General features: G+C 35.5%; 2 protein-coding genes across 12 annotated transcripts in view; one reads left to right on the top strand and one right to left on the bottom strand.

Annotated features, from left to right (window-relative positions):
- The window catches only part of mcf2l2 (MCF.2 cell line derived transforming sequence-like 2), a 177,962-nt gene that overhangs the window by 152,273 nt on the left and 12,867 nt on the right, over positions 1-12,822 (top strand). For 8 of the 11 annotated variants that reach the window (XM_049465736.1, XM_049465741.1, XM_049465737.1 and 5 more), the window contains 4 exons: positions 1,211-1,294; positions 2,602-2,673; positions 5,624-5,713; positions 11,499-11,614. In XM_049465736.1, the coding sequence (XP_049321693.1) occupies positions 1,211-1,294; positions 2,602-2,673; positions 5,624-5,713; positions 11,499-11,614 (362 nt within the window). The remainder of the gene's footprint in view (positions 1-1,210; positions 1,295-2,601; positions 2,674-5,623; positions 5,714-11,498; positions 11,615-12,822) is intronic. The other 3 variants (XM_049465740.1, XM_049465742.1, XM_049465744.1) reach the window with 3 other exon arrangements.
- ncbp2 (nuclear cap binding protein subunit 2) overlaps positions 1-12,822 on the bottom strand; it is a 231,614-nt gene that overhangs the window by 211,874 nt on the left and 6,918 nt on the right. The gene's annotated exons all lie outside the window — the stretch shown is intronic.

Here is a 12,822-nt window from a genome sequence, read left to right as displayed (position 1 = left end):
AAGGATTAAAAAAAAATGTATATTTTTAAAGCTGTCTGTTGCAGGAAATCAATACCTGCTCTTAGAGCCGTATCTGCAGACGGCAGCAATCAATGTTCAGACATAAAGCATGAATCCTCAAGTTGCACGCTTCCTCCTCCAGTTCAGAAAGCTCAATCTGCTCTGTTCGCTTTTCCTCTCTCTTTCCATTGTTACGCTCTTGAGCCCCTCCAACAAATAACCACATACTGTATCAGTTTCTCGCTTTTGTGAAAAATTGGATCTCAGCTTACGATTTTTGGTCAGCAGAACATTTTATGAACATTACAGCTGCATTCTTTAAATAGCGAACAACCTAGAAAGACGTGAAACATCAAATGTTTATTGCTATCTTGGCAGTGAATTGCGTTGCGTGCCAAATGCACCTACACCCCTGCTTGTTAGTCACACATGTACACGCAGAAGTGTACATACTCAGAGCATATGCCAGTTGACATTAACATTAAATATAATACAAAATGAAAAGTGTACTTTTCCCGTCGTTACGATAGGAAAGAAAACTGACATACCCTAAATGTCAGTATACATAAATTGCTAAAATTGGTCCCAGTAACTTGATATTTGGGATGTTTTAGACTGTTTTTATGGAACGGGTTAAAATATTCTGGTATTGTTGTATAAATATTTTCTATTTTTTATTAAATTACTTTTATTTAAGTTTTGTTTATCTCCATAACATAAAAATTCGAAGAACTTTGAGATGCAAAACATTATTATTTTACACATTTTTAGAACGGTTCAGAAAAACAGTATCTTTGAAACATTACAGACTAAACTTTGTGGGACCTTTTAATTTAAACACCTTTGCGTAAGAAAAAATAAACAATATATCTAAATAAAGAGCTGAATTAAGAATCGGTGCATACTGCCGCTGTCCAATGAAAAACAAGTATTTTTATTTTTGTCTAATTTGTCTTATAAAGTTTACTACATAATTTGAACCATCCCTCACAAAATTTGTCAAAACAAATAGAAATTCTCCCAAACGACCTGAAATTAACTCTTTTTGCATCAACTTCCATTGAAAATAAAGAAGCTTTCTTCTCTCTCCGGTAAAGTTGCTGTTTTTGAGATGGAGTGACGATGCGTGGTTATTGGTTGGAAGGGCTCCGTTTCTCTCCATGTTTAATGCTGACTAATATACTAACCCTTTGCTTGCTTTTTACTCCAGAACCAGCACCTAAGGAGACAGACGTCCCCCGCCGCTTCTCTTTAGCCTCCACCCTCAGTGCCTCCTCCACCACACGCACTAAAGGTAGCTGACTGCCTGTAGATCCACCTGTTTTACCGCGTTCACCACCAGATCGCTTTATAATAAACTCCTCACAACACACTCAAACCAGCCGGTTAGATAGCTTTCTACTGAGTACCAAACAGCTGTTTCAGTAATTCAGTTCAAAATGTGAAACTCATATATTATATAGATGTATTAAACACAGAGTGACCTATTTTAAACATTTGTTTCTTGTATTGTTGATGATTATGGCTTACAGCCAATGAAAACCCAAAAATCAGTGTCTCAAAATATTATTTTATTTAAGACCAGTTGGTACTTTTGGCAGTGTGGGCAGTGTGCCAAGTCCTGCTGGAAAATGAAATCCTCATCTCCATAAAAGTTGTCAGTAGCAGAGGGAAGCTGTAAGATATGAAGTTCTGTAAGATTTTGTGGGAAAACTAAACTGCACTGACTTTAGACTTGATAATAAAACACAGTGGACCAACACCAGCAGATGACAGACATGACTTTCCAAACCATCACTGATTGGTGGAAACTTCACACTAGACCTCGAGCAGTTTGGACTGTGTCTCTCTCCACTCTTCCTCCAGACTCTGCTCCTTTGATTTTAAAACAAATGAAATGTAAAATTTACTGATGATCAGTGATGGTTTGGAGAGACATGTCTGTCATCTGCTGGTGTTGATCCACTGTGTTTTATTATAAAGTCTAAAGTCAGTGCAGTTTTGTTTTCCCACTAAATCTTACAGCACTTCATATCTTACAGCTTCCCTCTGCTACTGACAACTTTTATGTAGATGTGGATTTCATTTTCCAGCAGGATTTGGCACACTGTCCACACTGCCAAAAGTAGCAATTGGTCTTATATAATATTCTAATTATTTGAGACACTGATTTTTGTTTTTTCTTTGGCTGTAAGCCATAATAATCATCAACAATAAAATAGATCACTCTGTGTGTGTAATACTATATCTATATAATCTATATAATATGAGTTTCACATTTTGAACTGAATTACTGAAATAAAGTAACTTTTTTTTAAATGATATATTTTTTTTAAATATTACATATATGACAGCGATACAAACATAAAAAATAGCCAGTGTAATTATAAGGAAACTCAGAAAATGGCAAAAAATGTGCAAAAATACGTTGTAGTATATTCTCTCATCATTACTTTATTATGTAATAATTGAGGAAATAAATTAATACTGTTGTAAAATGTAAAAATGTAAATTGTAAAAACTTAAGTACGTTTTTAAACACAAGAAGATTGTCAAGATGTCAGTTTGAAAAACTCGCTAAGCTTCCATCACTTCCCTCAGGTCCTCTTTCTGCAAACCTTAAAAGCAAGAGACACCAAATAAAGAGCGACCCCACGCCGTTTGGCTATGGAGGTATCTCAGAGAGCAGCATGTTCGGTGCATGTCAGATGTGTGTGGTGTTTGTAGCATGTGTTATCAGAACCGGGTTATGAAGAATAGGGGTGTCATGATATTTTATGGAAATCGATCGAAATTATGTCATGGTCTCGAGCCTCTAAGTCAAAAAGAGGATCGACGATCCCTCCCGCTAAGCTACGCAAGCAAACGTGCTACACAGATGACGTAGCACGCTACGCGAATGGCGCAGCACACTGTAGCTGATACCGCGGACATTGTGACTGCTCAGAGAGCAGCTCTTTCTCCAGAGAATGTGAACATTCTCATCTTCTTAAAGAAAAACTTGAAAAAATAAAAATAACCGTTGTTTTGTCTAGCCTCAAATATGTTAATAGTTTTGGTACCTTAAGGAGCATCTTTCTCTCAGATAAAGTCTTAAAGCCTTATTTTTCATGTTTAACTGTTATAGTAGGATAGAGTTCAGTTTGTTAAGGCTCTAATTGTTCTATTATTTTGTACATGACTGTTCCTGTATTTTTTTATTATTTATTTTGTTATGTTGCACATTGCTGTTTTAATAGTGCACACTGCTGCTACCAAAAAAAAGCCACTAGATGGCATTACATATATATCTTAATGAAATTATTAAAATTTGACCATTAGTGCCTAATGTGGTGTATTACAGATCACTTGTATCACTTAAATCAAGCCCACCTTTTGAAATAAGATATTGTAAATTTGATGAATCAAACCAATGAATGACCATAGACTAATCTAAAACTGGCATAGAAAAAAAAATAAAATCAAGAATCGAATCGAATCGTGACCCTAACATCGGAAATAAAATCGAATTGAGGATTTAGAGAATCGTGACACCCCTAATGAAGAACCTACCCACTTCCTATTTGTGACTCATTCAGAAGTTCACTCTGGTGGCCCAAAAAACCCCGGAAGAGATTCTTAAGTGGGCTTCCCCTTTTTTTATTAGAGATTCTTTCTTCATTCTGAACTAATGAATGATGTAAGATTGGGTGTGAACGTGAGTGTGAATATATAGTGATGTAAATCTGTCTTTATATTTTCGCATGCTTGGTTCTGTGTGGGTACAGGAGTCATCGCTGTTGCACCATCATATGACATGAACTCATCCAGATTTCGATTTTTTTAGTGTTACGCTGTTGAAAGTGATCACGGGGTGTGAGGTTGTTTTATTGTGCTGTTTGTGAAGCATGCTGGGGTGTGTTTTCTTTTTTTTTGGCTGCGTTTAGTTTTTCTCCTGCTGAAAAATCTAACTGGCAGAGCTCTGTAGAAATCTGAATTTCAGAATTAAATGAATTTAATCCAGCCTAAAGGATGGTACAGGAAGAGGAATTGAATTAATTGCAATTCAGAGAAATTCATTCTTTCTAATCACATATCATACTTTTAACATACATATTTCTTCTAAATGGAAGTAATTAAATAAAATAATGTTTTGTTAATGTAATTATAATTTATTAAACTCCTTTAGAGGGTAACGCTGTTGCATCTAATGCTCAACAGTTTCTCAAATGACCTAACTGTTTGGACTAGCATGTAATTTACCACAATTTGAAAGTTTCACAATTTTAATAATCTGTTTTAGAGATTAAAAAAGGTTTTATTTCTTGGTTATTTTGGTCCATACCATGATATCTGTTTTAAATTAACATTTTATCATAATATATACTGTAACAACTTCATAAATATAAATATACCTTAATTATGTATTAGTAATTTCTTTGAATTTCATGGAATTCCAATTCTTCTTCTTCTGCTTCCTGCTCTTCCTGCAATTTCAATTTTAAAAAATTGGTAACACTTTATAATAACTTCCATTAATATATTGTTAACTAATGATCAGTAGATTATGTGAACAAAGCATTATTTCATCAGAAATATTTAAATATTAACAAATGCTCAAGCATGACACTTATTCATCAGCATAGATATTCATATTTAGAAATGCTAGCAAGTCATTAGCTCATCAGAATTTGAACATTAATAAATCGCTAGTAAATATGAATTAGAAACCAAGGAAAATGTTAATCAATTGCAGTTCATGCTGCCAATGAGTTTATTAGTATCTACAAATGTGATAGCAACTTTTTAGTTTCTTAAAATGTGAAAAATAACAGTAATTAAGAGCACAGTTCTGCTCAAAATACTGCAATGCACAAAACATTATGGGTGACATACCAGAGTTCAAAAGAGGACAAATTGTTGGTGCACGTCTTGCTGGAGCATCTGTGACCAAGACAGCAAGTCTTTGTGATGCATCAAGAGCCACGGTATCCAAGGTAATGTCAGCATACCATCAAGAAGACCCACCACATCCAACAGGATTAACTGTGGATGCTGTAAGAGGAAGCTGTCTGAAAGGGATGGTCGGGTGCTAACCCGGATTGTGCCACACACGACACTTATTTATCAGCTAAAATGGATTTTCATATTTAGAAATGCTAACAAATCATTAGCTCATCAGAATTTGAACATTAATTATAAATCACTAGTTAATACGAATTTTAAAGCAGGAAAATGTTTATAAATTGCAGTTCATGCTGGCAATGCGTTCATTAGTATTTACAAATGTGATAGCAACTTTTTAGTTTCTGGAAATGTGACAAATAACAGTTATTAATCATTTGTTATGGGTATGGTAATGTTATATAAAGTTATTAGAATGTGTTACCAAAAAATTAATTGGAATTTAGGAGTAATACTCAATTCAACTTGTCTATAATCTACTCAATGTGCTGCAGGGAAACCTGTGAGTAAAATTAAATTAAATATTAAATTAAATTAATATGTTGAGTAAAGAGCGTTTCAGCAGGATTCACTTGTGAATGTTGCATGCGTGTATGTAGTGATGTGGTGATGTGGGTCCTGATATCAGTGGCTGACACTGTGGTCATGTTTATTGAATAAGAGGTGCGTTTTCTCTCAGATTCTATACGAGGTGCTCTTCCAGCTGACAGCAAAAATAAAGGTACAGCCAGTACCAAACCCAGTGTGCCTAGATCCACCTCTCAACCAGGTAACACTCAGAGAGCTCTCAGATTACTGCTTTCATGCTTTTGATGATTGTGGATTGTGGAAATCCAGAGAAACTGTGAACAATATGGGTCTAGTAGCAACCACACACCACATACTAACAAGTTCTTGGCCTGGTGTACTCTTATATTTACAGTACATAAAATACAGCTCTGGGAAAAATAAAAAATAAAAGAGACCACTTCAGTTTCTGAATCAGTTTTTCAAAATGTTTGCTATTTATAGGTTTATGTTTGAACAAAATTAACCTTGTTGTTTTATTCTATAAACTACAGACAACATTTCTCCCAAATTCTCCCTCCAAAAAAATTTATTTAGAGCATTTATTTGCAGAAAATGAGAAATGTCTGAAATTTCAGACCTTAAATAATGAAAAGAAAACAAGTTCATATTCATAAAGTTTTAAGAGTTCAGAAATCAATATTTGGTGGAATAACCCTGGTTGTTTTTTAATCACAGTTTTTTCATGCATCTTGGCATCATGTTCTCTTCCTCCACCAGTCTTACACACTGCTTTTGGATAACTTTATGCTGCTTTACTCCTGGTGCAAAAATTAATTCAAGCAGTTCAGTTTGGTGGTTTGATGGCTTGTGATCATCCATCTTCCTCTTGATTATATTCCAGAGGTTTTCAACTTGGTAAAATCAAGAAAGTGGTATCTTATTTTTTCCAGAGCTTTTTTTGTATTTATTTCAAATTTTTGCATATTGCTGCTGTTGAACTAAACAGCAACAATGTGTTAAATGAATGTCCATTATACTCATATGCTTTTTGCTTATTTTAATGCAGCAAAATATATATATATATTTTGCTGTTGCATTTTTTCTACTTCAGCACGATACATGCTTCACCTCAAGAGAATGTGTTCAGATGTGATGTTTTATTTGCCACTTGCCCTTTCTTTAAAGGGCACTAATTCCCTGATTTTAACTGCTGACTCCACCCTCACCTCAAATTTGAAAAAGGCTAAAAAATGGGAGTGGTAGTTTGGGAGGGGCACTGGGTGATGTATGGGTTTAGAGGTGGGTCAGGAGGGAGAGCTGATTGATTGGCTGAGCTGCAGCAGCAGCAGTGTGCCTGTGATAGCGAGATGTAAGACGTAGATGATTTGACGTCAGCAGGGGGACAATATTACTGATTGACTGATCTGCATATTGTGATGTGTCTGTGTACCAAAGTACACGGTAACAAGGTTAGAAAAAGGACTTGTTTGTTTTATTACTTTGAAGGAACATACAGGGGTTGAACAATGAATCTGAAACACCTGTCATCATTTTAGTGTGGGAGGTTTCACGGCTAAATTGGAGCAGCCTGGTGGTTAATCTTCATTAATTGCACATTGCACCAGTAAGAGCAGTAAGAGTGTGAAGGTTCAATTAGCAGGGTAAGAGCACAGCTTTACTCAAAATACTACAATGCACACAACATTATGAGTGACATACCAGAGTTCAAATTGTTGGTGCACGTCTTGCTGGAGCATCTGTGACCAAGACAGCAAGTCTTTGTGGTGCATTAAGAGCCACGGTATCCAGGGTAATGTCAGCATACCACCAAGAAGAACCAACCACATCCATCAGGATTAACTGTGGACGCTGTAAGAGGAAGCTGTCTGAAAGGGATATTTGGGTGCTAACCCGGATTGTATCCAAAAAACATAAAACCACGGCTGATCAAATCACGGCAGAATTCAATGTGCACCTCAACTCTCCTGTTTCCACCAGAACTGTCCGTCACCACAATAAATTATTGTGCTCTAAAACCAGGTGTTTCAGTTTCATTGTCCAACCCCCTGTATTTCAGCTATTAATAAAAAAATATGGTTTAGGGTTTAGTGTCTCTTTTAAGGTTAAGTTCACACAGCAGGTAAAAGTGACCCAAATCCGGGTTTCTAACCAAATCCGAAGTTTTATTTTCTGCTAAACTGATGCTCATGTGAAAAAGAAGCAATTCTGCATCCTTGATAGGAGCTATCAAGAAAGTCCAGTGGCTGCAACTGTGCAATTATCACAGAGAATTAGTTCCAGCTCACTATAAAAAGGATTTTTTATTTATTTGGCCACACCCACTTTGGCCATTCTTTGATTTTTTTGGTTTCTTTCAACTTGAGCTGCTTCTAGAAACCCCCAGATTTACTGCTTTTTTCTACTGATCCTCATTCTCTCTTCTGTGAGCTGAAATATCCAAAGAGACTTTCTAAAAGCCTTTTAAAATACAGCAGAAGCCTCGTCCAGTGGAGCATACACCAGAGTATCCTAACAATGAAGATTCTAGAGTGATATCACAGTGGGCATCCACAGAGACAAAAAAAAAACATTTTATAATTAATTTATTTGTTTATTAGAATATATGTAGTATATACTGTACCAGTCAAAAGTTTGGACACACCTTACCACTCAATGTTTTCCTTAATTTCTTTATTTAATGTATTTTCTACATTGTAGATTAATATTAAAGACATGAAAAATTATGTAGTTGTACTAGAGAGTAATAAAAAGTGTTATTCCTCCACATTAATCCCCTGATCTAAACCTGATGAACTGAGATGGTGATTTGAAGTGATTTAATTGTGATGAGCTGGAGCTTCACAGCAAAGTGAAGGAAAAGCAGTAACTATTGTTCAGCACCTCCAGGAACTCCTTCTTTCAAGACACTGAGAAAACTATTCCAGGTGACTCTCCCTCATGAAAACACTGAGATTAAAATCACACCAAGAGTCTGCAGATCTGTACTCAAAGAGAAATGTGATACTAAATGTGAAGAATCTAAAGTAAAAAAACATATTCTGGTGTATTATTTAAAATAATTCAGCATGTGTTCCTGTGTAGTTTTAATATAGTCTTTATCTAATATTAAATTTACAATGTAAAAAAAAAAAATCATGGAATTGAGAGAGAAGAGGTGTGCCCAAACTTTTGACTGACACATTATATCTTATATATATATATATGTGTTTCAGTTTTATTGTCCAACCCCCTGTATTTCAGCTATTAATAAAAAAATATGGTTTAGGGTTTAGTGTCTCTTTTAAGGTTAAGTTCACACAGCAGGTAAAAGTGACCCAAATCCGGGTTTCTAACCAAATCCAAAGTTTTATTTTCTGCTAAACTGATGCTCATGTGAAAAAGAAGCAATTCTGCATCCTTGATAAGGAGCTATCAAGAAAGTCCAGTGGCTGCAACTGTGCAATTATCACAGAGAATTAGTTCCAGCTCACTATAAAAAGGATTTTTTTTTTGGCCACACCCACTTTGGCCATTCTTTGATTTTTTTGGTTTCTTTCAACTTGAGTTGCTTCTAGAAACCCCCAGATTTACTGCTTTTTTCTATATATTAAATTTACAATGTAAAAAAAAAAGATCATGGAATTGAGAGAGAAGAGGTGTGCCCAAACTTTTGACTGACACATTATATCTTATATATATATATATTCTAAAGAAATAAAAAAGAGATTCATAAAATAAATCAGTAACACAGAAGGCTTCCGTTTCATAATGATGGCAAATATGTAATTATTTTTTAGAAATAACCTGTTTTTGGGTTATTAATAATTTTTTTTAACCAAAAAAAATGGATTTAGGTATATTCTGTGATTGGCTGGGCAGTATTTGGTGTGAGCTGAAAGCAGTCGTTGTGATTGGCTTATCAAATTCATCAATAGTTAACATCATATTCTCTTCTCTTCGTTCCTTTCTTTGATGTTGCAGCAGCGCCCTCCTGTGGTCCTGATTGGTCTTTTTTTTTTTTTTTAGAAATCTTTAGTTTAGTGATACAAGCCTTGTAATTTAGTTTAAACAGAACAGAACTGAAACCCTGACTCACTGCAGCCGTCCATTTCCCCTTCCCCTTCCGCCATTCTTCCTCTCCTCCTCCTCCTTTTCTACTCCTTTCTTCTTTCTGAAGAAGGTGGAGACATTGAAAAAAGAAGAGGAGAAGGAGGAGGAATTAAGCCAATCACAATGCTCGCTTTCAGCTCCCCTAATACTGCCCAGCCAATCACAGCTGCAGCCAGCACTCAGCAAATATATGATCATCGTGTTAAATGTGGATGTTTAAACTCCTGTTCATTGCAGAGGAAATACTACATTTCGGAAATGATGTGAAATATTGGCCAATCAAATAAAAGTGGACGCCCTGTGTGTTACTTTTTATTTTATTTCATTTTATTTCATCACTTTTTTTATTTGTTCATAATAATAAGTGATGATATAAGTTCTACAGTCAAGTAAGTGTTTAGTTAAGTTAATTTTTTTTTTTTAATATTAAATTAAATTAATATGAGTAAAGAGTGTTTCAGCAGGATTCACTTGTAAGAGTTGCATGCGTGTATGTGGTGATGTGGGTCCTGATAGTAACTTTTTTAGTTAAGTTAAGTTTTTTTAATAAAGTTGCATTATTTCTTCACACACATTTAGAAAAAAATAATTAATTAATAAGTAATTAATTTAATTTAAAAAAAACATGTGCTCAGGTGCTTTGTGGGCGTGGCCACAGCGATGACACTCCAAAATCTTTAAAACATTTCCTGGGTAGGATACTCTGGTTTATCCATCATTGGAAGAGGCTTTGAGGGAGATTTTAAGCTCAGGATTATTTAGTCTTCTCCGGTATTCAAAAAAGCAGCAATGTGGTGTTACAAAATCATCAATGTTTCCGGGTCACAGAGGAGAGAAGGAGGATTGGTAGGAAAAAGGAGGTACTTTTGGGATTTTCGGGACGCAGCCTTAAATGTAAAAGTCACATTGGGTTTGACCTGTGTGGCTACAAGTGTAGGTGATACAAAACCTCTTTTCTCTGTATTAAAACAAATAAAAAAAAAATTAAATTAACTTGGGCATTTTGAGGCTTTGGAGAAGCTGCTTCTTTATTCTCTCTACTCCACTTAAAAATTTCAGACTAGTAAAATTCAGTGGTGTGCAGTTAATATAGTGAGTACCCCTTCTGCAACCATTTTATATTAAAAGATTTATATTAAAACTGCATTTTCTCTGTCTCGACTTAGTTATATAAGCTTAATACACATTAACAGCCAAAAAAATACAACAGCTACAATTGACACAATCAATGCTTAATTTGCCTACAAGTACAGCTGGCCAACAGAGTTCATGTGAATCTGATTGGTTAGATTGTCCTGCTACTTTGCTAATATACTCGGCGGCAGAAGCCGTTTTAAAAAGCAGTTTTGATTGGTTAGAACAGCTGTCAGTCAGATAAGCAGAGTCCTGTATCAACTTAAAAACACAGACTAATGCTTTGAATTTAATCCTTTTTTTTATTTTAATTAATTTATAAAATATATGCTTATAGCTATAACATATATTTCCTGATTAAATATTATGTAATGATTTACATGCACCTATTGTCACCCCTTCTCTGAGGGGTTAGAAGGGCCTCACTGCACACCACTGGTAAAATTAATCAAGCCCAAATTCTTCTGTTTCAAAATAGATATAAAAACTAATGACGCAATAAAATTCAATATAATAAAATGGATGAAATGTTTGATTTGTATTTTTATTCATAATATTTTGTTGTAGATTTAATTAAATATTTCTTTTTAAACATTAAACCTTTTTATGAACTGCTTTAATAAAAATACTCAAGATTTAGGTGTGCAATGACAGGCAGAAAACGGAAAAAAACTGCTGGCCTGACCATTGTTATCAAATTACAAAAAAATGATCAATATTTAGTCCACTTCTACCTGTTTTTTTTTTTTTTTTCTTTTACTGAAAATGTATGTTTTTCCTTATTTTATTTTTTTTTCAAGGATGGACTCAACGTCGTTTACCCTCGATGGACACTGAAGACTTCGAAACCATCCCATCCAGCGCTGAGGAGCTATCGAATTCTTCAGACGGAGAAGAGGACAGCAATAACAAAAATGTACACCGGGTTCTGTGTGTTTATCTCCCATAGTTTATCTGCACGTCCATCCTCCCCCTCTCCCTCTAATTCCTCCCAATCTCTTTAGAGAGAAAAAGAGAGAGAGAGAGAGAGACGGGGAGAGAGACGGGGAGAGGGAGGGACCTCGAAAACACCCCTTTAATGATATTTCGCTATCTCTGACGCCGGTTATCGAGGCTGAGGAGACTTGACATTTAATAGACCAAAAGCAAAAGAGATTATCCTGCTGTGGCTCTCCCACAGTTTTAAACAGCCGGCCCTCTCTCTCTCTCTCTCTCTTTATTTCTAATCTGCCTTGATGGCTGAGACGGAAAGATCTGCTCAGGAACAGGAGCTCGATCAGAGCAGCATAGCAGAAAGCCAGGACACAACATCTGATCAATGTGCGTCAGTGCACCGTCCCTGCCACCAGAGGGAGCTGTTTAACATTAAAAGACTAGATTGGGTTTTAACACATTGAATGTCAGCCATGCATTAGAATAGGGGTGCTCAAATATGTAGGTGCCAAAAAAATTAGGTGCTCAAATATGTAGTTGCTCAGATATGTAGGTGCCCGAATATGTAAGTGCTCAAATATGTAGGTAGTCAAAAATGTAGCCGCTCAAATATGTAGGCGCTCAAAAATGTAGGTAGTCAAAAACATGGGACTCAAAAATGTAGGTGCTCAAATATGTAGGTAGTCAAAAACATGGGACTCAAAAATGTAGGTGCTCAAATATGTAGGTAGTCAAAAACATGGGACTCAAAAATGTAGGTGCTCAAATATGTAGGTAGTCAAAAACATGGGACTCAAAAATGTAGGTGCTCAAATATGTAGGTAGTCAAAAACATGGGACTCAAAAATGTAGGTGCTCAAATATGTAGGTAGTCAAAAACATGGGACTCAAAAATGTAGGTGCTCAAATATGTAGACGCTCAAATATGTAGGTGCTCAAAAATGTAGGTAGTCAAAAACATGGGACTCAAAAATGTAGGTGCTCAAATATGTAGGTAGTCAAAAATGTAGGTGCTCAAAAATGTAGGTAGTCAAAAACATGGGACTCAAAAATGTAGGTGCTCAAATATGTAGGTGCTTAAAAATGTAGGTGCTTGAAACTGTAGGTAGTCAAAAACACAGGACTCAAAAATGTAGGTGCTCAAATATGTAGGTTCTCAAAAATATAGGCGCTCACATATGTAGGTGCTTA

This window comes from Astyanax mexicanus, chromosome 16 (assembly GCF_023375975.1).
Source record: "Astyanax mexicanus isolate ESR-SI-001 chromosome 16, AstMex3_surface, whole genome shotgun sequence".
Classification (NCBI taxonomy): domain Eukaryota; kingdom Metazoa; phylum Chordata; class Actinopteri; order Characiformes; family Acestrorhamphidae; genus Astyanax; species Astyanax mexicanus.
This window is presented reverse-complemented; position numbering and strand designations above follow the sequence as displayed.